General features: G+C 41.1%; 1 protein-coding gene across 1 annotated transcript in view; it reads right to left on the bottom strand.

The window, feature by feature from the left end:
- The window catches only part of PDLIM4 (PDZ and LIM domain 4), a 234,194-nt gene that overhangs the window by 87,463 nt on the left and 119,604 nt on the right, over positions 1-27,127 (bottom strand). The window contains exon 3 of the mRNA XM_040344644.1: positions 17,738-17,816. Coding sequence (XP_040200578.1) covers positions 17,738-17,816 — 79 coding nt within the window. The remainder of the gene's footprint in view (positions 1-17,737; positions 17,817-27,127) is intronic.

Below are 27,127 nucleotides of genomic sequence, written 5' to 3'. Positions count from 1 at the left end.
GCAGTGCCAGTTAAATCAATCTGGATGGGACTATTTCTTGAGCCTAGTAGGATGGAGAGTTCCATAGAAGTCCATTGGGCTCTAAGTTTCTAGCAAAGCCAGAAGATTTTGGCAGCTGGATATAAGCATTGTGGCAGTCTAGGGCTGTAGGCTCAAGTTAGTTTGCATCTGGGGCAAAGAGGGTGGGTTACTTTAGATGAAATTTAAAGCGGAGGTTCACCCTAAAATTCAAGTTTGTTTTATCCATACTATTACCCATCGTTAATGTACAATCCGTCCTTTTTTTTTTTTTTTTTCTGTTTCCTTACCTTGATTCGGCAGCCTTTTGTCTTCCTCCTGGATCCTTTCCCCGCGGGAGTGGGCGTGCCTTTAGTTTTCCCCGATCAGTGCGATGTCTCGAGACTCTCAGGAGACGCGCTGTAGCGTAATCTCGCGGGTCAGGTGACTCGGCAAGCGGGTCATGTGACCAGGGCGGATCCTAATTTGCCATTTTAGGTGAGGGAACACAGGTGTAAATGCCTGCTGGGCTTTAGAGTGCCCACACTGAAGATGGAAACGTCCATCTACTAATTTTATAAAGTATCGTTTGCGGGCCAAACACAATGCGGGCGGCTATAACAGTGGGACACACAAGTGGCTGTTTTCACAAGGTAAGAGCGCCCGAGGGATTTAAAAAAAAAAAAAAAACGAAAACCTGCAGAACCCCCGCTTTAATGAATCGGGTTTACATCCACTTTAAATCTTGCTAAAAACCTCAAGAAAGACTGTGAGATGGCAACCAGTCCTTGGATCCATGCAGTAATCAATGCATTTTTATAGCACTTTTTGCTGTGAAAATGACAATGGTCCCAAAAATGTGTAAAAATTGTCCGCCATAATGTCGAAAAAAATCGCTGATCGCCGCCATTAGTAGTAAAAAAAAAAAAATATTAATAAAAATGCCATAAAACTATCCCCTATTTTGTAAACGCTATAAATTTTGCGCAAACCAATCGTTAAACGCTTATTGCGATTTTTTTTACCAAAAAATAGGTAGAAGAATACGCATCAGCCTAAACTGAGGAAAAAAAAATAATTTATATCTTTTTTGGGGATATTTAATATAGCAAAAAGTAAAAAATATAGAATTTTTTCAAAATTGTCGTTCTATTTTTGTTTATAGCGCAAAAAATAAAAACCGCAGAGATGATCAAATACCACCAAAAGAAATATATATTTGTGGGAAAAAAAGGACGCCAATTTTGTTTGGGAGCCACGTCGCACGACCGCGCAATTGTCAGTTAAAGCAACGCAGTGCCGAATCGCAAAAAGGGGCAAGGTCCTTAACCTGCATATTGGTCCGGGTCTTAACCCCTTTAGCGGTATCCCCGAGCGTGACTCGGGGTGGTTCTTCCATGTTAGGATCGGTATCCCCGAGTCACGCTTGGGGTAGATGTGCAGAGCGTGCAGCGGCGCGGGTTACCTTTTGCAGCATCCACAGACAGGGAATTACTTACCTTGTCCCTGGATCCTGCGATGCATCCCCGCTGTGTGAGCGAGTGGGTGCTCGCTTGATTCACAGTGTCCCCAGTGTCCGACGTTACGACGCACGGGGGCGGAGAACGGCGCCAAATTCAAAAAAATAAACAAACACATTACATACAGTATACTGTAATCTTATAGATTACAGTACTGTATGTAAAAAATACACACCCCCCTTGTCCCTAGTGGTCTGCCCAGTGCCCTACATGTTGTTTTATATAATAAAAACTGTTCTTTCTGCCTGCAAACTGTAGATTGTTCATTGTTCATAGCAACCAAAAGTGTCCCTTTGCCCTGGTTCACACTGGGTACGATTTGGAACGATTTGAGATGCGATTTGACATGTCAAATCGCATCTCAAATCGGCGGCAATTGTCGGCAATGGCACTGTCCTAATCACTGCGACGCCGCATCTGCGATTTCAAAAAGTAGTTCCTGTACTAATTTTTGCGATTTCGGGCCACGATTTACATTAAATTGCGTCCGAAATCGCGGAAAAATCGCAGCCGCGAAATCGCGGTAAAATCGCGCATTTTACCGCGATTTTGAATTTGCAGCAGTGTGAACCTAGGCTTTATGTCAAAAATGGTTTTAGAGCAGCTAGAAAACAGCGATAATAAATTATAATCGAATAAACAAGTGGGTGACTAAAGCGCTAGCCAACAGTGAAAATTAAAAGTGACCAGTGAAAAACAAAATGCTGCTCAAATCTAAAATGTGCTAACAACAAATAAGGGTCTGAATAAAGAATGATGAGCGCAAACTAAAGATCTAAAAGTGAATATAAAGACAGTCCATAGGGGACTGATGGCAATCAATAAAGATATGCAATGAATTCAAAATTAGTGAAATAACCCAAAACTGATAATAAATCCAAAAATAAAAGTCCAAATATATAAATCAAAGTTTGGATAAATAAATCTGGTGTGCCAGTGATAAACAAAACTTCTGCACTTCGGGCATCAATGTGGACAATCTTGATAACTCTTTGCTTAGCCTGGGCTCACGGAGCGCTTACCTCCAGACACTAGGTCATGCGTATCAACGAAATCCTCCTAAAACTGGAACAGAATCCAAACAGTGGGTAACTCGTGTTGCACGGAATCTTCCCAGTGCTGAGATAGAATCGAGGGGCGTTCTCTGTATCCAATACCAGTATCGGTCCAGGCGCAGCGAAGTCGACTCCACAGGATAGCCACAAGGTGTATCAAGAGCAAATGTAGAAATAAAAAGCTCTCATGGTGAAGTATGCAAGCACTTAAAATTTAATAAAGGTAAAAATGCGCTTACATTGAAAAAACGAATAAAATGCCAAACAGCGGCACTTCCGGTGGACGGTCAGGGTGTCACGTCACTTCCGGTCACGTCATGATGAAGTCACGTGTCGTGACGTAATGCATAAGGTTAGACGTGACCGGAAGTGACGTGACACCCTGACCGTCCACCGGAAGTGCCGCTGTTTGGCGTTTTATTCGTTTTTTCAATGTAAGCACATTTTTACCTTTATTAAATTTTAAGTGCTTGCATACTTCACCATGAGAGCTTTTTATTTCTACATTTGCTCTTGATACGAGTTACCCACTGTTTGGATTCTGTTCCAGTTTTAGGAGGATTTCGTTGATACGCATGACCTAGTGTCTGGAGGTAAGTGCTCCGTGAGCCCAGGCTAAGCAAAGAGTTATCAAGATTGTCCACATTGATGCCCGAAGTGCAGAAGTTTTGTTTATCACTGGCACACCAGATTTATTTATCCAAACTTTGATTTATATATTTGGACTTTTATTTTTGGATTTATTATCAGTTTTGGGTTATTTCACTAATTTTGAATTCATTGCATATCTTTATTGATTGTTATCAGTCCCCTATGGACTGTCTTTATATTCACTTTTAGATCTTTAGTTTGCGCTCATCAAATAAATTATAATCACTTGCAGAATTGTGCGATAGCGATTTGTGGGGAAATTCGTCATAAAAAAATAAAAGTAATGACAGCGACAATTCTGCAACTGAGCAAATTTCAGTGATTGTTATAATTATTTATTATATTATAATTTATAAAAATATTTTAAAAAAAAATTCATACCCGGGATGCCTACTAGACTCTTGTTTGGTCAGATTTAAATGAGTTATTCCTAAGAATTACAGGCCTACAGTATAAAATGCCAAATTTCCTTGCAAAATAATTGTACCGCTTTTGGTACGTAATTCCAGACAGAATCATACCGCCAGGGAGGTTAAGTGGTTAAAGATTACATGAATGTATTGTGGATCACAATGGACCGGTAGCATTATTATTATTTATTTCATTTTCTTTAACCACTTGAGATCCGCGCTATAGACAAAATACGTCCGCAGCGCGGCTCTCAAGTGCCAAGTGGCCGTTTAAACACAGCCTTTTATGTGCATTACCCGCGCGCGCCACTGGGTGGCGCGCGGCGGGTAAAAACTGTCCCGGCGCATCGCCGAAGACCCGATGCGTGTACCTGGCGGCCGCGATGTCCGCCGGGTACACGCGATCGTCGGTGACACGGCAGGTGACAGCAGGGACGTGGAGCTCTGTGTGTAAACACAGAGCTTCACGTCCTGTCAGGGAGAGAGGAGACCGATCTGTGTCTCTTGTACATAGAGACACAGCATCGGTCACCTCCCCCAGTCACCCCCCTCCCCCCACACAGTTATAACACACCCAGGCTACACAGTTAACCCCTTCCTCACCCCCTAGTGTTAACCCCTTCACTGCCAGTCACATTTATACAGTAATTCGTGCATTTTTATAGCACTGATCGCTGAATAAATGTGAATGGCGCCAAATTTGTGTCAAAAGTGTCCGATACGTCCGCCGCAATATCCCAGTCCCAATAAAAATCGCAGATCGCCGCCATTACTAGTAAAAAAAAAAATAATAAAAAAAAACATAATTCTGTTCCCCATTTTGTAGGCGCTATAACTTTTGCGCAAACCAGTCGCTTATTGCGATTTTTTTTTTTTTTTACAAAAATACGTCGAAAAATACGTATCGGCCTTAACTGAGAAAAAAAAGAGTTTTTTTAAAAAAAAATTGGGATATTTATTATAGCAACAAGTAAATATATATATATATATATATATATATTTTTTTTTTTTAAATTGTCGCTCTTTTTTTGTTTATAGCGCAAAAAATAAAAACCGCAGAGGTGATCAAATACCACCAAAAGAAAGCTCTATTTGTGGGGAAAAAAGGACGCCAATTTTGTTTGGGAGCCACGTCGCACGACGTCGCGCAATTGTCAGTTAAAGCGACGCAGTGCCGGACGCTGAGATTTCGCCTGGGAACGAAGGGGGTTTATGTGCCCAGTAAGCAAGTGGTTAAACAATGCATCTTGTTTTTCGGCAGGTCAGCTGCTGCAGTAGAATGCCACCTTGATTTCTGAAAACATATATGTAGCCTTGTTATCTTGTGTATAGCATAATACTTATGTGGAAAGTTTTTTATAGAGGTTGTCTTTCCTCTTGGTACAATGTGCTCCCTCAATATAGGTGGATTGGTACATTTAGATCAAAATCAGTCATTAATTGTTTTGTACAAACTAGGGGTTGGATTCAATGAAAAAGTAGTATGCTCATTTGCTAACCTAACCAGTACACTGCAATACCCAATTATATGCATAGGAATTAAAAACAACGTGCTAACACTTAACACCAGACAAGGGGCAAATAGTTTCACACTGCACTATAACTTAGGTGTCAGATGAATAATTCTCAATTCCTTACCAAAAGGTCACCAAATGGCAAATACATTTAACAACATGACATCATGCTTTACAGTTGAAAGCAAATAAAAGTCACTTTTTTTTTACTCATAAGTTGCTAAATTTGGACGTTTACAACACAGTAGAAAGCCCTTCGATAATTTACTCAGTCAGCGAGTCCTGGCTTGTACTTTAAGAATCCAAGCAGTAATCTGACCTCAACATGCATCAGAAAGAGTCCAGACTAGTGATATGTGACTTAAAAACATTAAAAAATTGCTTGTAAATGTGTGGTTGGCTTCAATGACTGTACCAGTAGCTTCAAGTTAGTTCTTTAACAAAGAGTAAGCTGATCTCGAGAGACTCTTAATCACATCTGATGCCAACATATGAGATCATCCATCATTCAGCCTCCTTCTAACACGTAAAATACATTTTAATATAAAGATTTGTAAACTGGATCTCAAAATGGAAAAACCAAGAAGCACGCTTCCACTTAAAAAAATGTGATATGCAATATTGTAAAAAAGACCACTAAACTGTTTAGTCTTTGACATTATTTCTAACATTTCTTCCATGGTTTTTAAAAAATATATAAAAAATGCTAAAAATAAATAAATAATCACAGTGGGTATATGGGGAAAGAAAAGTTACAATTCTTATGAATTCTGACAAGCATATCATCTATTTTCATTTACCATCATTTTATTTCAGCACCTATATAGCATAGCTTGGTTATGAATTTAGGACAGGTGGGAATTGAAGACGCATATACATTACAGATAGTACTGTATATACAGTACATCAAGATGTGTGCCTCCATTTCTCAAATCGTGCTTCTAAGCCTCCATTGGAATATTTAATGTGTTTATTTAAAGTGGATGTAAACTGTCACATATACCCAGTGAAGTGAACAGCCTCAGATGATGCACAGGGATGAAATAAAGCTCCCTACATAGGTTTTACGTGTATATCTTCTGCCTTTAGCTTGCAATATTCTTTAGAAAGTGAACATTGTGTTAGAATTTTTTCTTTCTGTTCCAGCAGTGGGAGTGTAGTCTTGGCATACACTGTGTGACAGATCATTGTAGGAAAGGCACCCCCCCTCCTTCCACATAGGCAGAGGAACATAGATACAAGTAAAACATGGGACCGAGGGCTTTGGAGAGAGATAAGTAAACTCTACAGATATATGTGCCTAGGTCAAATTTCATAATTCTGATTTACATCGACTTTAAGTACACAGTTGAAGTACATATATGGGCATTGGCTTATTTATCATTGGATCTGTATTTCTGTCCAACTCGTCCTGAGATTTACACAAGCATAATAGACATCAAAACTGGCCTGAGAACCTGACTTTTTTCTGTTATAGTTAAGAAATGCACCCTAGTCTCCCTCCCTATTTCCAGCCTGTAATTGTAAAGTAAAGGAGCAGCAACAGGCTGATGCGGTCATCTCTCTGCGCTCTCTCTGCATCCCTAAAGGGTGGCACGCGGTCCAGCCCCTGTGACTGTTCTATCCGGCCCGCCATTTAAGAGCCAGTTTTTGGCCTCAGCCGCTGTCACTTATGAGAGTATCAAAGGAGAGTGGGGGGGCAGGCTAGATAGCCAGGAGGCACAGCTGCTTAGGATAGAGGGCAGGTGCAGGAGCTGCCAAAGTCACATTTTGAAGTTGTTAGAATGAAGGGCGGTCCCAGACACCAATTACCTGGTGGTTAACTTGAAAAGTTAACTCCAGCAGCTGCCGATCCCCCCTTAATGCAGAGCTGTGTTTACACTCACTATCTGCTTTGTGCCCAAGTAAGGTAGGAGGGTGAAGGAACAGAGCTGCAAACGCTGTAGTGTAAATGGGGGTGGGAAAGAGATGCAGGGGCTGCAAAGTAAATTGGGGTGACTGCGCTGGGGGGTGTTAATGCGAATCGGGGGGAGCTGCAGGGTCTGAAAAGTAAATTGGGGGAAGAGAACTGGGGGGACAGTAATGTGAAGGGAGCAGAGGTGCAGGGGCTAGGGGGGTGCAGAGCTAGGGGAGCTGTAATGTGAATAGGAGGGGCAGAGCTGCAGGGCCTGCAATGTAAATTGGGGGGACAAAGCTATCTGTGGGGGTACAGTAATGTGAATAGGGGGGGGAGCAGAGCTCCAATGGCTGCAATGTAAATTTTGAGGACAGAGCTGTGAGGGGACAGTAATGTGAATGGGAAGGCAGAGCTGCAAGGGGGCTGTGATGTGAAGAGGGGCAGAGCCAATGGGGGCTGTGATGGGAAGGGGGGTTTTGGACCTCTGCTGGCAGAATTTTTTTCTGATCAAACCTACATGATTTTTTTTTCTAATTGTATTTTTATTAGTTTTTAAAAGAAGAAAAACAAAAGACTATGGGGGTGATTCACAGAGAGTTAGGCCGGCGTATCAGTAGATACGCCGACCTAACTCGGAATCTACGCTGATGCAAATTTAAGCGTATTCTGGAAACCAGATACGCTTAAATTAGGCTCAGATACGAGTGGCGTAAGTGTCTTACACCATCGTATCCTAAAGTGTAATTCTTAGGCTGACCGCTAGGTGGCGCCTCCATTGCGGTCGGCCTAGAATATGTAAACGAGTAGATACGCCGATTCACGAACGTACGCTTGCCCGACGCAGTAAAGATACGCCGTTTACGTAACACACTTTCAGGCCTAAAGTTATTCCATCAAATAGCTGGAATAGTAATGTTAAGTATGGCCGTAGTTCCCGCGTCGAAATGTGAAAATTTTACGTCGTTTGCGTAAGTCGTCCGTGAATAGGGATTTACGTAATTTACATCCACGTCAAAACCAATAGGACCGTGTGGCGTACTTTGCCGCAATGCACACTGGGATATGTTCACGGACGGCGCATGCGCCGTTCGTAAAAAAAGGTCAATCACGTCAGGTCACCCCCTATTAACATAAAACACGCCCCCTCAGCCAAATTTGAATTAGGCGCTATTACGCCCGCCCGATTTACGATACGCCGCCGTAACATAGCAGGCAAGTACTTTGTGAATCATGTACTTGCCTCGCTAACTTACGGCGGCGTAGTGTAAACACGATACACTACGCCGCCGCAAAGCTACGCCTGCCTACCTAAATCTAGCTAATAGTGTACAAATGTAATGTCCAAATTGAAAAAAAAAGCTGAAAGTAACTGTAGGATGTACAGAGGTGTAATCGACATATTAACAATTCAAATCATAATACAGAGGTCATACATACTAATTGCCTGGGCATTCAAACGTTTTAAATCAAGAAAGTTCTTAAGGGACACTTAGAGCTAGATTCACGTAGCTCAGCGTATATTTTGGCCGGTGTAGCGCATCTCATATGCGCTACGCCAACGTAAAATAGGGCGCCCAGACCAGTATTCACAAAGATCTGGCGCCGTAGTGTAAATAGGCAGGCGTAAGCCCGCCTAATTTAAATGTGGAAGGTAGTGGGCGTGTTGTATACAAATTAGCCGTGACCCCATGAAAATGTCTTCCCGAACGAACGGCGCATGCTCAGAGTCACGTCGCATATACTCCCTAAGATACGTCGGCTCAATGCTTTCGACGTGAACGTAACCTACGCACAGCCCCATTCACGTACCACTTACGTAAACTACCTAAATTTCGGCGGCTGTTGCGACGTCCATACCTTAACATTGGCAGCGCCTCATATAGCAGGGATAACTTTACGCCGGACGTAAGCCTTACGTAAACGGCGTAGCGGGCGCAAGTACGTTTGTGAATCGGCGTATCTAGGTAATTTACATATTGTATGGGTAAATCTACGGAAGCGCCCCTAGCGGCCAGCGTAAATATGTACCCTAGATACGACGGCGTACTAACACTTACGTCGGTCGGAGGAAGCTGAAATTCAGGCGTATCTAGCTCCCAGAATAGCATGCATAGATACGATGGCGCATCTTCTAACTTACGTGGCGTATCAATAGATACGCCAACGTAAAGGCGACGTGAATCTAGCCCTATATATATTATGGGCACATCTTAAGACATTGAGTCTGGTAGAGGTGTCCCAAATTCCGACCAGACCAATGGTTCCCATATTTTATTGAATTGTGGGATAATATCATGAACAATAGCCATAAGGTATTCCATTCTACGAATATCAGCTAAGAGCTGGAGGAGCCTGGACCAAGGAGGAAGTAAATTGGATATCCAACACAGTGGGATAATTCTCTTAACAGCCAGGAGGATGTATGAAATCAACCGTTTGACAGGTTTAGCAACACCAGTAAAGGGGAGACCTAATAAGTAGTGAATTGGGACGGTGCGGCGTGTGTTATCCCCTGCGTGCCTGGTTGGGAAAAAAGCCACTTGGTCTTTATTAATTAATTTAAGGATGAATTGGGAGAGTATAGTCAAGTATTTTAGTAAAACCTATAGTCCAAATTTAATAGAGCTACAGTATGGGCCTGTAATTATCTGGGATGGAGGGGTCTTTACCGGGTTTAGGAATGAACCTCTGTATATTTTAATTCAATACCCCTGCTATATGTAATCCTTCTCCTAATATGTAGTAACTAGCTATTTAATTCACACAGAAGTATATATTTATATGGTGTGTGTCTTCAGGACTCCTTTCCCACACTACTAAAAAAGTGTTGTTGTTTTTTTAGCTGACTTTGTTCCTGTTGGAAAGATTTCCTCTAATTATTTCTCTCCTTGCTCACTCTCATCAGGACAAGAAGTGAAGACACAACATTAAAAACGATCCTGTCTAAATATATTAAAACAGTTCAGGCTATATATTTAAATACATTTATATAAAAGAGAATATACATTTATTTTACAGTAATTTTTTTTTTTTTTTGTTTGTGAACACAAAGGACTCTACTTTTGGGCTTGTTTAAAATTAAACACTTAAAAATAATATGGAATGGTATTTTATGTGACAAAAACAATAAGAAGCCAAAAGAGATTAAACCAAAAATAAAAAAAGACTGAACTCTCATCCCCTCTTTGCTTTCCCATGAACTTCCTTGTAATATTACACAAGACAAACTGGCTGTGAGAGGCAATCAGCATGGCAATTCAGATTGCCATAAAGAAACGTTTACACATACTAACATATCAGTACCCAGAGGCATGATAACATCAAAGATCCAGATCTGTGATCCTCAATACATACAAGCAGTCAAAGATCACATGTGTTTTATGTGACCTCTGGGTGTACAACATTCGGTATTAATTACTTCTCTACCACAAATAATAACAAAATCACTTTATTCTACTATGTTCTAGAACGTGGAAACATCAACAAATAATATACTTTGTAATGTTCCACAGTTATTTAAAGCCCAACTCTGGGCATGCATGAAATAAATGTTAATATTCCTTGCCCGGCTGATTCAGAATATCATGCTTGTTTTACTAGGGGATGATCCTGTACAGAGCAATACTTGCCTTGTGCCATCCCTGTAGTTTCCATACCTGCTGGTCTCTTCTTGCCAGTCTCCCACTATTCTTGTAGCTGCCCCTCCTGCCACTGCTAGTCCTGCATTGTATGTGATGATTTAGGAGTGCCAACCCACTTTTTTGAGTGGGAGAGCTGCTTTAGGAATGTAAATTAAAGTGATTGTAAAGTCTTGTTTTCTTTTTTCTATAAAAATAACAAAGATGTTATACTTGCCTGCTCTGTTGCAGTAGATTTTTACAGAGCAGCAGGGATCCTCCTCTTCTCAGATCCCTCTACTGTGCTCCTGGTCCGTCCCTCCTGCCGAGTGCCCCCACAGCAAGCAGCTTGCTATGGGGGCAACCGGACTGAGTCACATTCAGACATATCCATTCAGACATGGAGCCGTGGCATAGCCCCCACCCCCTCACTCTCCTAATTGGCTAGCTTACTTTGATTGACAGCAGGGGGAGCCAATGGCCAATTTTTTTGTGCTAAAAAATGCCCCCCTCGGCTTATACTTGAGTCACCTTTTTGCGCCTGATCTCCCGGATTTTGGGGAGCCTGTACTGGCCGGCTGTAGGTCTCCTGGACCCCAAACTTGGCACACATATAGCCCCACTCTTCCTCTACATGCAAGTCCGGGAGACGTACGGCCGGGGAGCACTGATTTTTCAAAGTCGGGCACCCCTTCCATAGACTCCCATGTTAAATGGTAATTTGGGGACCCGGTACTGGCTGGTCGTAGGTCCTCTGAGCCCCAAACTTGGAACACATGTAGCCCCTACAAGTGTGAAAAGATTGCTGTCTGGGGAACCTACGGCCGGGGAGCATCGATTTTTCAAGCCCAGACACCCCTATTATATACTCCCATGTTAAACATAAGTATAGTCATCGACACAGTGAGGCATAGGCACAGTGAGGCATGGACACAGTGAGGCATGGGCACAGTGAGGCATGGACACAGTGAGGCATGGACACAGTAAGGCATGGGCACAGTGAGGCATGCATATGGACACAGTGAGGCAAAGTGAGGCACAGTGAGGCATGCAGATGGACACCCTAGGCTTATACTCAATACGTTTTCCTATTTTTTTGTGGTTACCTGAAGAAGGACCCTGACTCCTCTCTACAGAGGAACAAGCCAAAAGATTATGTGACCATGAATCTAGGTTAGTAAAAAGGACATTTAGATTTTTTTGCTATGGCAGAAACTGGTTAGTGAGGGGAAGGGTTCAGCTTAAAGGTATTACACCATCCCCCAGCATTAATTATTTTATGTAGAAAAAAGGGGTGGAGATAAGGGCCGTCTAATGTGAGCCACCCTCACTGCGCGTAGCTGGAGAATAAATGTGAACACTAGTGATATTTATAAAATAAATGAATAAATTAATAAATATGCAAGAGCTGCTGCTTTAAAAATTATAGAATCCAAAATAGTTAATATGCAAATACAGTGATACCTATTATAAATAAGGTGCCAAATGTGATATTAAACAGCGCTCAAAAAAATAAGTGAAAATGTAAATCAACAAATATAATATTGGTACAGTGACATAGTGAAAAATAAATAAATAATCCACCCTCTAAGTGAGTCAATATATAAGTGTCCAAAAATCCGTGCAAAAATCGCATCAAAAAATACCAGGTTGGCAAATAAAGTCCATGAACTGTCTAAGTGAACAAAAAAATATATATAAATAGTTCATAAATGGAGAGCAAAGGAAAATAAAAAATCCTTCCCGATCTTCAATAAGTGCTTTCACCACACCACAGTGACTGCGTGCTTCCACCACCCATCAGAAATGCAAACTCACCGCAACAAATGGCCTGACACTTTCGTGTTTAGGCACACAGGCTTGTTAACTGACCCCCTCAGTTTAGTTGATAGAACTCCTTCTTTTCATATAGAGTGGAGCATTCAGTTAAACAGATGGAGATCCGAAGCAAGAAGAAAACTCCAAGATAACAGCCATATGCAAATGGGGTTTAACCCCATGAAGAAATCATTTCGATGAAACATGGCGGGGAGTGATTACTGAAGTCACAACCGCACACCTTAACTTTCTAAGCTTGAACGTGGAATGGTCTAATCTGCCACCAGCTCAATTACCTAAGCAGCGGCTCCAGTACACCTGCACAAGGGCTGTGAGTAACACTTGGGCTATTCGTTGGTCCGCTGTGACCACTAGTTCACCTGGAGGATATCTTTATTTTTTGTTTTACACCGTGTCAGTTTTTGGATTTATACACTGCTTGTAACAAGAGTTACCTTTGTGAGTGCATTCTTTGGGAGATTTGTAGTGTGTTATTAAAAGTTGTGTTACAGTATCACACTATTGTGCTCTCTTTTTCTTATTTGCATATGGCTGTTATCTTGGAGTTTTCTTCTTGCTTCGGATCTCCATCTGTTTAACTGAATGCTCCACTCTATATGAAAAGAAGGAGTTCTATCAACTAAACTGAGGGGGTCAGTTAACAAGCCTGTGTGCCTAAACACGAAAGTGTCAGGCCATTTGTTGCGGTGAGTTTGCATTTCTGATGGGTGGTGGAAGCACGCAGTCACTGTGGTGTGGTGAAAGCACTTATTGAAGATCGGGAAGGATTTTTTATTTTCCTTTGCTCTCCATTTATGAACTATTTATATATATTTTTTTGTTCACTTAGACAATTCATGGACTTTATTTGCCAACCTGGTATTTTTTGATGCGATTTTTGCACGGATTTTTGGACACTTATATATTGACTCACTTAGAGGGTGGATTATTTATTTATTTTTCACTATGTCACTGTACCAATATTATATTTGTTGATTTACATTTTCACTTATTTTTTTGAGCGCTGTTTAATATCACATTTGGCACCTTATTTATAATAGGTATCACTGTATTTGCATATTAACTATTTTGGATTAATTATTTTATGCATTCAGTTTCAAAGACTACATTTTGCATTTTTTTTTTCTTTTTCCTATAGCGGAGCGTTAAAAAAGCGGTAAAATCGCAGTAAAATAGCAGTGTTTTACCGCGATTTTAACGCTTCGCTATAGGCGTATCCAGGGTGAAAGGGGTCTAATGAAGAAACATCAGTGGCTGTCCTAGCTTCATTCAGCAAGAGCCCACAGCATAGCACTCGCTGCATGTCACTGGAGAGCACATTGAACACATTTTATAAGTGGTCAGAAACTTGTAAATAACTCATGAAAGAATAAAGTTACGTTAAAACCAAGCACTCCATTGTTTTTCTTGTGAAATTCCCAATCAGTTTGATATGTCACATGACCCTCTTCCTATTGAAAAAACAAACGTTGGATTCAAAATGGCCGACTTCAAAATGGCCACCATGGTCACCACCCATCTTGAAAAGTTTCCCCCCTCACATATACTAATGTGCCACAAACAGGAAGTTAATATCACCAACCATTCCCATTTTATTAAGGTGTACCCATTTAAATGGCCCACCCTGTATTTTCTCGGTTTTGAATTCTATTTTTTGTGTATGGATATAGATGCAAATGATACATCAATCAAAATGATAGTAATGTGATACATGTAGCTTTGTAGGTAGCCTCTCTACAAATTCTCAGTGTGACAGTTCCCTGTGTTCTTAGAAAACACTCCAGCTATGCTTTCAATCACAGATGTGCAACTTATAATTTCCCCTGTCAAGACAAAGCATGTATACAATATATTGCAGTCTGAATATGGCATCCCGAGGGAGAAAGCAGATGGAGAAAGATATGTTGTATGTTACAAGAAAGGTCCACTTCAGATGTCAGTTCAGACTCGGTGAAAATGCTAACAGGCTCTCAGATCTTTGGGGCTACTTGACCTTGACTTAGTAAATGGCAGTAATTTGCTGCCACAACAATTATGCCATCTACACTGAACTCCAGCTCATTGCCTTTACAAGGGGCTCTGGGAGTACTGTGACATATGTTTCTATAGTCATGTTGTCAAAACAGTTATATTTACAAGAGATGCAGATTTTAAAGTTGTGGCTTGGGTTATACTAACAGCACATACAAGAGGAACAAAAAAAAGGGAAATCAAGTCAGTTTAGCAAACATCCTTTTTCACTTTTTTTTCTTAGTTTTCTTGATTAAATTACCCAATAATATTTTTTAATGAAACAATTTTATGATGGTTTGTGTAAACATATGTTTCCTAATCAGCTTAGAAACCCTGACAATTCACATAAAAAAAAAAAAACTTCCCATAAGGTTATATGTACATTTAACATATTTTAGCATGGTTTTTGCCTCCCCTGTGTAGACATCCAAAAGGCTTGAGACCACCGGTGGGTTGTAGTCATACTGGATGGGATGTCAGCTGTTCAGCAGACTCAGATCTCACACTCATGTGACACTTTTTAATATTCCCCTTTGCTTCTCTCCCAGCTTATAAATAACATGTTATATAGGGAGGTGAGGGAAGGTGCAGAGGATCTTGGCCAGCACAGACAGTAACTACACACTCCCAAAGATTGAGGGGGCTATGACATTCAAGGAAGGAGGGGTTCATACAACCCATTTAACACTGAGGCCTCATACACACGATCGTTTTCCTCGACAAAATTCATCAAGAAAAATGCTGGCAGAGCTTTTTTTGCTGAGGAAAACGGTCGTGTGTATGTTTTTCGTCGAAAAAACTGTTGTGGATCTCGACGAGAAAAAAAGAGAACATGTTCTCTTTTTTCTCGTCGGAATTCTCAATTTCCTTGTCGTGTTTCTCGTCGGGCTGGTTTACGACGAGAAACACGTTCGTGTGTATGCTTAGAAACATTACAGCCATATATTATAGCAGTATATATCTTCTCTGTTTTAGCCGCTAAACGTTTTTTGCTGGTTGCTGTCGCACTTAAAATAGGCGTCAGGTAAGTAAACATTAGAGGCCAGCTTTGTCTGCTTGGTAAGCTTGCAATGAGTAGGACAGGGTGAATATTTAGCTAAAATATGTACTAATGGATTTGTATAAAGTGCTATATTGATATTTTTGATGGTATATATGACTTTATCTCTATTCTAGTCTTTTGACTAGTGGTAGTCTGAAAAATCCCCTGAAGAAGCTAATCTTGGCGAAACATGCCAGGATTAGACTTCACTCCATGACCACTTACGCAATGGAAATTTATGACCAATGAAGTGATGTGTAAAATCTTTTGATTCAGTTTTTAATCAATTTGTAAATACAATGTATATGTTTTATATGTAGGTGTCCTATTCACTCTTTTTTGGCACCGCTATAATCCCACAAAAATCTTGTTGTCCCACATCAATTATATTGTTTGGAATTATGTAAAGTTTTGTAATTAGAGGTTAAATACATGCATCAGGATCTATGTGTTCTGATAGATTATAGACTTAATAACCGCATGCAATGCCAAGATGCAGTTTGTAAAAGAAGAACAAGGGCCTTGTTACCACTTCCAGTCTTTCAAAAAGGGTGTGAGTGCTATTGGGGGGGCTTAGAGCAGAATATGGAAGCCCCTTTATGATAAAGGGGGCTCTAGATATCTGCCCCTCCCAGGGCAAAGGGTCAATGGATACATTAGTACCCATTATTACTTTATTACTCATTCCCACAAAGAGTTAAATAAAGATATACACACCACCCAGAGCCCGCCAAAATTCGTTCACTGCAATCCCTTTACTAAATGACAGATCATCAGCACTACAGTAATGTAAACACGATGCCGGGTATCCCAGTTGACAACATTAACTAAATATGGTCATTACAATAAATAGGCAGTGACATCACCCTGGGTTCTGAGTCATTACCACAATTATTCAAAGACCCGGGGATCCAGAATATTACAATATTTCAAAAATGTGTAAAAGTCTCCCACAGCCAATTTACTAGATTGTTTAACCACTTCACCCCCGGAAGAATTTACCCCCTTCCTGACCAGAGCACTTTTTGCGATTCAGCACTGCGTCATTTTAACTGACAATTGCGTGGTCATGCAACATTGCTCACAAACAAAATTTCCGTCCTTTTTTCCCCACAAATAGAGCTTTTTTTGGTGGAATTTGATCACCTCTGCGGTTTTAATTTTTTGCGCTATAAACAAAAAAAACAGCAAAATTGGGAAAAAAAGCTATTTTTTTTACTTTTTGCTCTAATAAATATCCCCAAGAAATATATAATTTATTTTTCTCAGTTTAGGCCGATATGTATTCTTCTACATATTTTTGGTAAAAAATCGCAATAAGCGTATACTGATTGGTTTGCACAAAAATTCTAGTGTCTACAAAATAAGGGATCGTTTTGTGGCATTTTTTTTTTCTATTAGTAATAGTGATGATCTGCGATTTATATTGTGACTGCGACATTATGGTGGACACATTGGACACTTTTTGTTATGGGACCATTGTCATTTATACAGCGATCGGTGCTATAAAAATGCACCGATTACTGTGTAAATGACACTGACAGGGAAGGGGTTAACCACTAGGGGGCAAGGAAGGGGTTAAGTGTGCCCTAGGGAGTGATTCTAACTGTTGAGGGGGCTGGGCTACCAGTGACACAACATTGATCACTGCTCCCGATCACAGGGAGCAGTGGATCAGTGTCCTCTCACAAGGCAGAACATGGAAATGCCTTGTTTACACAGGCATCTCCCTGTTCTGGAGTTCCGTGACACGATCGCGGGACACCGGGGTCCCACGGGCACAGTCACGGAGCTCCCGCAAGCAACGTACCTGAACGGGCTAGAGGTTAAAAAAACAAAAAACAGGCTGGCGGTGTTTGTAAATATAACAACATAACTACGGTAGTTATAAATATTTGAGAGAAATAACACTGTAGATGGTTGATCCAGAGAGTCCCCAATTTCCTTTGGTGATCAGGAAAGATTTTTTCCGTTGGAGCAAAATTAATCAAGTGTTTTTTTTTGCCTTCCTCTGCATCAGCTGCAGGTTTAGGGTTCTGATGGTGCAAAATGTTTTGTCTTTTTTGTAATAGATGTGTAATTTTTCAAAATAACATTATCATTTCTATGCAAATGAATGGAACAAATTCATGATTTCACTCATCACAAGCTCTAACAGGTCCATGCTTATTGATTCTCTTACCTGTAGCTCTGATTCCAGACTGTATTTACGAGCCGGCTGTCTTAGCTCTTCCGTTGGTGACCAGGACCTCCCATCACACCTGCAGGCAGAGGGCAAACTAAAGTCACTAATTATCAATCACACCCAGTGGCATCAAAACAAAGAAATAAAATAAGATCATCAACGTAAATAAGATCATTCCTGGCAAATGACAATGCAGTGAAGAATAGCAGTAGTTCTCATCATGCTTACTCATCATTGATTACATCAACAGCCACGTTTGTAAGTAAAATATATATGATGTCTATTGTACTTCTAAGCACCTGTGCAAACGCTCAATACAATTGCAGTCCGAAACTAGATAGAGAAAAAAACTGTATCTCCAATTGAGATCTTTCTTGGTATGGAAAGTAAGGAACTAGCTGGCATCAAGGATGGCTAAATCAACCTATTTTCTTATCTAAGATTACTGGTAAAGTTCACCTGCCATTGTTCTCATATCAATACCTAAGGAGGTCTCCGAATTTACACAAAGCCTCAATATCTCTCCAAGTCAAGATTTATCCCCATCCCCAGCTGGCACAATGCTATACAGCTGTTGCACTGTTATTTAAATGTCAAATGTTAGAGCTTATGCTGGGTATGTCATGCTAAAGGGTCCCAACTCTGAATGTTACACTGGCACTGCGTTAAATGCAAAGTATTGATGTCATTATAATTTAGGGTTGTCCCGATACCACTTTTTTGAGACCGAGTACAAGTACCGATACTTTTTTTTCAAGTACTCGCCAATACCGAATACCGATACTTTTTTTTTAATGTCAGGTGACAGTATTTTTTTTTTACAGTAATTATTTTTTTTGGGGGGGGGGGGGTAGTGGATTGTCAGTGTGTGTGCTTTTTTTCTATTATTATTATTATTATTATTATTATTTTTAACATTTTATTTTTTTAATTATTTATTGCAATTTTTTATTTTTATTTAGCCCTGTTGGGGGTCTTTGGAGAGATATCAGGGGTCTTAACAGACCTCTGACATCTCCCCTTTAAGACAGAGAAAGGGACTAGGGACACAGATTCCCCAGTCCCTTTCTCAGCTGCACTGGAAATGAATGGACAGGAGACAGAGGCTCCTATCCATTCATAAACTGAAGCATCGTAAACACAGTTTACGATGCTCAGTTATATGAATGGACAGAGTCAGTGATCACTGACACTGTCCATTCGGAAAAGGTAGGAGCCGGGTTTAGCGGCTCCTACTGCCGCTCTCCATCCTGACAGAGGGGGCGGAGGAGGACACAGAGGGGGGGCACAGATCACGGAAGGGGGGACACAGATCACGGAGGGGGGACACAGATCACGGAGGGGGGACACAGATCACGGAGGGGGGAAGCAGCGGCACGCAGGGGGGACACAGATCACGGAGGGAGGACACAGATCATGGAAGGGGGAAGCAGCGGTACACGGGGGACACAGATCACGGAGGGGGGAAGCAGCGCCACGCAGGGGGGACACAGATCACGGAGGGAGGACACAGATCACGGAAGGGGGAAGCAGCGGTACGCAGGGGGGACACAGATCACGGAGGGGGAAGCAGCGGCACGGAGGGGAGAGCAAAACAGAGGACGGCAGCGGCACGGAGGGGGAGGACGGCAGCGGCACGGAGGGGGGACACAGGAGCATGGAGGAGCATTCAGGTATCGGTAAAGTATCGGAGCATTTTCCCCGAGTACAAGTACTCAGGGAAATGCTTGGTATCGGTATCGGGACAACCCTAATTATAATATAGTTTAAGTATGTCATATTTTCTGTAACTGATTTTGGACAATTTTTGTGCAGCATTTACAAAGACAAGCTTTTCACATCAGTCCCCAAAACATTAAAAATAAAATTTCTCTAGGAAAGTTAAATGCTAATGCAAGTACTGTAACCCAATTGTTTGTGTAAAATGCAATCAACATACTGTAAGTATATTTTTTAATGTGGGAAAAGAGCCTAAACATTGGTAAAGTATATACATGCCAGCTAAAATGCATTAGTTAAATAAAACTTGGAGTGTGTTACTTTCAAATGTATTATTGCGAAAAAGGTTTGTTTCATTTTATGTAGGGTGTGGAAGTGTAGCCTGTTGAATTCAATATTCTCAAAAAAATACAACTCTACTAAGCTGTGATCTCAACTGTACAACAGTCAACAGGACAAAATATTTCCAAAAAATAGCACAAAAGGTGAGTGTTTTAAAGATGAAGAAAAAAATGGGATTTAGTCATCATATTCCATTGGTGGATGCATTTTATTGTATAAAAACAAATAAATAGGAAAAACAAGCCTTTAAAAAGTACAAAAGTAGAAGGGGCATCCTTGACACTTCAGATTTACAAGGCGTGCAACAATAAATGCAAGGGAGCAATCAAGGTGACTAACATAGAATACGAGAAACACATTGCTATTGCAAGTAAAACAAATCCCATTTTCTTTTATTTTCAAATATATCAATAGTAAATAGTTGTAAAAGAACAGTTAAGCCCCATATTGGATAAACATAGGGAAACTGGTCACAAACGACAGGAACAAGGCAGATGTATTAAATTCGTTTTTTACTTCAGTTTTTTACAGATGAAAAAGATTGGTTTAATAGCCTTTACAACAAAAATAGCTCTGTGGTTAACTGAAAACCAGGTACAAAAGAGACTGGAGAAAATAATGTAATCAAATTACCAGGTCCAGATGGCTTATACCCGCAATTAATTAGCAAACTTAGCGCAGTTATAGCCAAGCCACTATTTCTGATTTTAAAAGACACCTAACTGACTGGAATGGTTCCAACTGGCATAGGGAAAATGTGATACCATTTTACAAAAAAGGATTGAGATGCATGACACAAAATTACAGACCAGTCAGTCTAACATCAAGAGTATGTAAGATATTTGAGGTAATAGTAAGGGACGCTTTACAGAAATGTGTCTGCGATAAAGATATCATAAGTGACAACCTGCATGGATTTATGAAAAACCATTCTTGTCAGACCAACTTGTTATCATTCTATGGGAGTAAGTGAGAAATTGGATGGTGGAAGTCCAGAGGACATAGTTTATCTGGATTTTGCTAAGGTATTTGATACTGTACTTCATTAATGTTTAATCTATAAAATAAGGTCTGCTGGAGTTGATGAAATTGTATGTACCGTATATACTCGAGTATAAGCCGACCCGAATATAAGCCGAGACACCTAATTTTATCACAAAAAAATGGGAAAACGTATTGACTTGAGTATAAGCCTAGGGTGTCCATCTGCATGCCTCACTGCGCCTCACTTTGCCTCACTGTGTCCATGTGCATGCCTCACTGTGTCCATACCTCACTGTGCCCATGCCTCATTGTGCCCATGCCTCACTGTGCCCATGCCTCACTGTGCCCATGCCTCTCTGTGCCCATGCCTCACTAAGCCCATGCCTCACTAAGCCCATGCCTCACTAAGCCCATGCCTCACTGTGTCCATGACTAGACTAACATTTAACATAGGAGTCTATGGAAGGTGTGCCCCAGCCGTTGGTTTCCCAGACAACAAACTTTGCACACTAGCATTCGGCACCCTGCATGTAGATTAGGGGGCCGGATACATGCATAAGAGGGGTTGGAACCTGTGTGCCCCTTATGGACGGGCTGACACTGTTTAGGACCCTAGACTTAACGGACAACAGTGCTAACCTCTTAGCCTTCCTGCTGCCTTTGCTTTGTTATTTAGTTCGGTACATAGAAGAAGGTGCTACTTCTTACACCTATTTCTGAAAACCGTTGAATGTGTAAATGTCAAAAATTTTGTTGTGCGAAGATTAGTGTTGAAGCAATAAATATTTTGTGATTTTCTCAGGGGGAAGGAGAGCAACATTACAAATCCTGGACCTCTTCTGTTTTGGCGCATTAAAGATAAATTAGGAGAACCTTATGAACTGGCCAGCTTTAGTTTCTCATGAAAGTAGGTAGCGCTGTGAGCCAGCAGTACAACTGGATAGGAGCCGGACAGCAGATCGTTTACATCAACCAGTGACTGCTAACACTATTCCGGGACAATGCGGATGAAATCTGTGTCTTATACACCCTTGCTGGAAAACATCACTCTTTTGTGAGTGTTCTTAATCCTACTTTTTATAATTAAAAAAGTTTTAACTTGCTGCATTTAGAGGGCTCTGTTTTTTGTCTTGTATTATTTTTTTAGGTATGCTGTACAATTTTCAGCATTGGCAGTAGATGCAGCAGGCATTAGCAGGCATTGGGAGGTCGACCCAGTTATGGAGGATAGAAGAAGAAGTAGGTCGGTAAGTATGTTCTCATAGATATAATGCCACATCCCAACAAAGCCAATACCCCTAAGTGGACTTTAAAGGCATTAATATCTCTACAAAAAGTATTGAGGAGTATTTCAAAGGATAACAAAAGTATTTATTTTACATAATAAAATAAAAACATAGTCATATAGAACAAAAATTATGGAATGTGTACAAATCTGTATATGGTAACACCAAGGACAAGGCACAAGGTCAAATGTGATCCGTCACCCGACGCGTTTCAATTTAGAGCTTTCTTCATGGGTGTTCATTAGGAAAGACAATTGTACATCTATAACTAATGACATTTAATGTTTTTCACAATGTTATAGATGTACAATTGTGTTTCCTAATAAACACCCATGAAGAAAGAATAAAATTGAAACCCGTCGGATAAAGGATCACATTCGACTTTGTGCTTTGTCCTTGGTGTCCCCATATACATATTTGTACACATTCCCAAATTTTTGCTCTATATGACTATGTTTTTAATTTATTATGTTAAATAAATACTTTTGTTATACTTTTCAACACTTTTTGTATAGATATTAATGCCGTTAAAGTCCGCTTAGGGGTATTGTCTTTGTTCTCAGTTGTGGAGGATGGCTGAAGAAGATTAAGATCAAGATTTTCTAATGGCAACAAGTCTTCAGGCAGAAGCTGCTTACGTGCCAAACTTTGGGCACACCCTAGATCACATATTTTATTTACTTCAAATTGTCCAAATAATTTAAGATGATTTTGGATTAGCTGTTTTCACAGGAGCTGAAGAACGAGGTGAGGTGAGTGTAAACAAACCTTCCCCGTTCTTCTCTGTGGCTTGTCACTGATCGTCTGTTCCCTGTCATAGGGAACGACGATCAGTTATGTCACACGTCCAGCCACGCCCCCCTACAGTAAGAAACACACAATGGGACACACTTAACCCCTTTAGCGCCCCCTAGTGGTTAACCCCTTCACTGCCATTGTCCTTTTCACAGTAATCAGTGCATTTTTATAGCACTTTTTCGCTGTGAAAATGACAATGGTCCCAAAAATGTGTCAAAAGTGTCCGATGTCTTCGCCATAATGTCGGAGTCACGAAAAAAATTGCTGATTCCCGCCATTACTAGTAAGAAAAATTATTAATAAAAATGCAATAAAACTATCCCCTATTTTGTAAACGCTATAACATTTGCGCAAAACAATCAATAAATGCTTATTGCGATTTTTTTTACCAACAATATGTAGAAGAATACGTATTGGCCTAAACTGAGGAAAAAAATTGTTTTATATATTTTTTTGGGGATATTTATTATAGCAAAAAGTAAAAAATATTGAATTTTTTTTTAAATCGTCGCTCTATTTTTGTTTATAGCACAAACAAATAAAAACTGCTGAGGTGATCAAATACCACCAAAAGAAAGCTCTTTTTGTGGGAAAAAAAAGACGCCAATTTTTTGGGGGAGCCACGTCGCAAGACCACGCAATTGTCAGTTAAAGCGACGCAGTGCCGAATCGCAAAAAGGGGCCTGGTCCTTTACCTGCATAATGGTCGGGGCTTAAGTGGTTAAACAGAAGAAAATAGCACAGAAATGCGAGCATTCAGAAGTCTGAAAGAGAATGTCTCCAACGCCTGCAGAATCCTAATTAGAAGATCTTCAGCCTTACAGAATGTATGACGAGGGTTATCCTGGAATGTGGGCAACAAGTTCCCAGTTTCCATTAGACTAATCCCCTCTAGAAACTGCTTTAATAAATTGCTCTGTCTAGGTGCAGCTTTGCATATGGTACATGTAACTGTTAAGCATGAGGTGTAGCTTACAATGGAGTCAAGGTTAAGCAGTTAAAGCAGAACTCTAGTAAACAATACCAGGATAAGGATGAATAGCTCATTAAAAGATTAAAAAACAAATTTCCCCGCAGTCATTACAACTTATTTTCTACCCACATAAATTCTCAGTGTGATGCATACCATCATTCAACTCACTTCCACTGAGCCCAGGTCACCCTTGTCCTGCCCAGCCTGTGACTGACTGTGAAAGGTGAAGCAGCACAATATTGAGTATATATTTGTGTCACTCTGCTTTCATATGGCTTCTTGTCTTTCTTCTCCCTTTCCAATTTTAAGGTCCTCTGTACAGGAATTGCAAAAGGCCTATACCAGATTAAACTTACAACTGCATATATATAAGAAGGCCAGTATGGTGGCCTGAGTTTATGGGAGGAGCCCGGAGGGTATTTAAGCAGCCCACTCACACATGCTCTTTGTCGGTTCAGTGTGCGGTACTACACGTCACTGGGCCGCCTCTTCCCAGCTCACCTCATGTCCGTGAGTCTGCGCATTCAATCGCATTCGACATCGCAAGCGCTTTGCGGCTTCTCCCTTCATGGTCTTCGCCGGCGGTTCCCGCTTACTTCGCAGGTATGATTCAAACCTTTTCGTATCTTGTGCAATCTTGCAATTCGTTATGCTTCCTATCCTGCATCCCTTTTGGGAAAAAATCTGCTTCTGAGTTACTTTTGCTCATGTTTCAACATCATTCGGCTCAGGCATAATACATTTGTAACTTCCTTCTGCCAAACATACGATTCATTTGTAAATCCATTTGGAGATTGACATGTGTTTGTATGGGTTCTTTGGCAGATTGAGGTGGTAATTGGACTCACATGGTGCCTTGTCTGCACTTGATTAGCCTGGGGGGATGGGTGGTTGGTAGGTGTTCGGTTTCAAAGCAAGGGGTAGCATACACTTTACAACCAATTCGTATCAGATTCGTTCAATACTCCTTACTATCAATTCGTATCGGATTCATTTAATCCTTTTTACAACCATTTTGTATCAGATACATTGCATACTTTCTACCGTTGTCATTCATTGTTTCCCCCATGTCGTGTGTTTTAGTTCCCGCAGCGGAACTTACGAATTGCTTGTACACGGCTCTTCTCTCTCATTTATTTACCAAAGTTATTGCCTGTGTGTCATGCATGGCGCCACACCACACTTTTGGGATGTGTTGCACATCCACTCCAGTCCAAAGCAAACCCAGTCGCACTTTCACGGTCCCAGGTAGGATTCGTTAGCTTGTTTGTCATGTCAAATTCGTGGCCACTCATGGTGTCACCTGTACCATATGTTTGGTTCCCGCAGTGGAGCTTACAAAGCATTGATACGCACTTCTCGTGTTCTATTTTCTACACCCGGCATCACGCTACACGTTCCCGACATGTTTCACTCCAGCCACAGTCCGCCGCAAACTCACTCGCATGGCCCACTGTCGCAAGTAAGATTTGTTATTACATTCTTTATGTCTTATCAATTTGCTACCATTCGTTGTCTCCCATATCGTTCATTAGTGGCCCCTGCGGAACCTACGATTCAAACAGGCGTTGTCCTTCTACCTTATACTGCTTGCTTAAGGTAGAAACAAACCAGGTGTTTCTATCCTTTCTCAGTAACCCAATTCTTATTGATTGAGACCTTGCAACCATGCAAATCATCTCAGCAGTCTGATACCCTTGCTGAGACCCTTGCAACACATGACCCTTACAAAATGCAAAAAAAAAAAATGCAAAAAGGAAAAAAATATATAAAACACAAAAAAAAAAAAAAAATTGCCGCCACGTAATCTCAGTCCAGCAACCTGACACCTGTTGAGACCGTTGCAACGACGCAAAATTCGTCTCCACAGCCTGACACCCTTGTTGAGACCCTTGCAAACGCAATACCGTCTCAGCAGCCCCACACTCATCGAGACTCTTGCAACCACACAAAATCGTCTCAGCAGCCTGACACCCTTGTTAAGACCCTTGCAACACATGACCCTTACAAAAAAAAATAAAAAATTATTATAAAAAAAAAAAAACGCAAGAAAATAAATAAAAAAAAAAACGCAAAAAATAAATAAATAAAAAACGCAAAAAGAAATAAAAGTGCAGAAAAAAAAAAATTGCCACCACACAATCTCAGCCCCGCAACCTGACAACTGTTGAGACCATTGCAACGACGCAAAATTCGTCTCCGCAGCCTGACACCCTTGTTGAGACCCTTGCAAACGCAATACCGTTTTAGCAGCCCCACACTCATGGAGACTCTTGCAAGCACACAAAATTGTCTCAGCAGCCTGACACCCTTGTTAAGACCCTTGCAAACACAATACCGTCTCAGCAGCCCCACACTCATGGAGACTCTTGCAAGCACACAATTGTCTCAGCAGCCTGACACCCTTGTTAAGACCCTTGCAAACGCAATACCGTCTCAGCAGCCCCACACTCATGGAGACTCTTGAAAAGCACCCAAAATGCGTCTCTGCAGCCTGACACCCTTGTTGAGACCCTTGCAACACATGACCCTTACAAAACGCAAAAAAAAATGCAAAAAAAAAATGCAAAAAAAAAAACGCAAGAAGAAATATAAAAAGTGCAAAAAAATAAATAAAATTGTCACCACACAATCTCAGCCCAGCAACCTGACACCTGTTGAGACCATTGCAACCATGCAAAATCGTCTCAGCAGCCTCACACCATTTTTGAGACCCTTGCAAACGCAATACCGTCTTAGCAGCCCTACACTCATAAAGACTCTTGCAACCACGCAATACCATCTCAGTAGCTTCACACCATTGTTGAGACCCATGCAAACGCAATACCATCTCAGCAGCCCTACACTCATCAAGACCCTTGCAACCACGCAATACCGTCTCAGCAGCCTCACACCATTGTTGAGACCCTTGCAAACGCAATACCGTCTCAGCAGCCGCACACTCATCGAGACCCTTGCAACCACGCAATACCGTCTCAGCAGCCTTACACCATAGTTCAGACCCTTGCAAACGCAATACCGTCTCAGCAGCCCCACACTCATCAAGGCCCTTGCAACCACGGAATACCGTCTCAGCAGCCTCACACCATAGTTCAGACCCTTGCAAACGCAATACCGTCTCAGCAGCGCCACACTCATTGAGACCCTTGCAACCACGCAATACTGTCTTGAGCAACCTCCCACTCGTCAAAGACCTTTGTGACCATGCAGTCTCGCCCCAGCAACCTGGCATTCATTGAGACCCTTGCAGCCAGACAAATCATCTTTGGCCTCATGTACACTGCT

The sequence above is a fragment of the Rana temporaria genome, chromosome 3, assembly GCF_905171775.1.
Source record: "Rana temporaria chromosome 3, aRanTem1.1, whole genome shotgun sequence".
NCBI lineage: Eukaryota > Metazoa > Chordata > Amphibia > Anura > Ranidae > Rana > Rana temporaria.
Note: the sequence above shows the minus strand (reverse complement) of the source record. Positions and strands in the feature narration are given on the sequence as shown.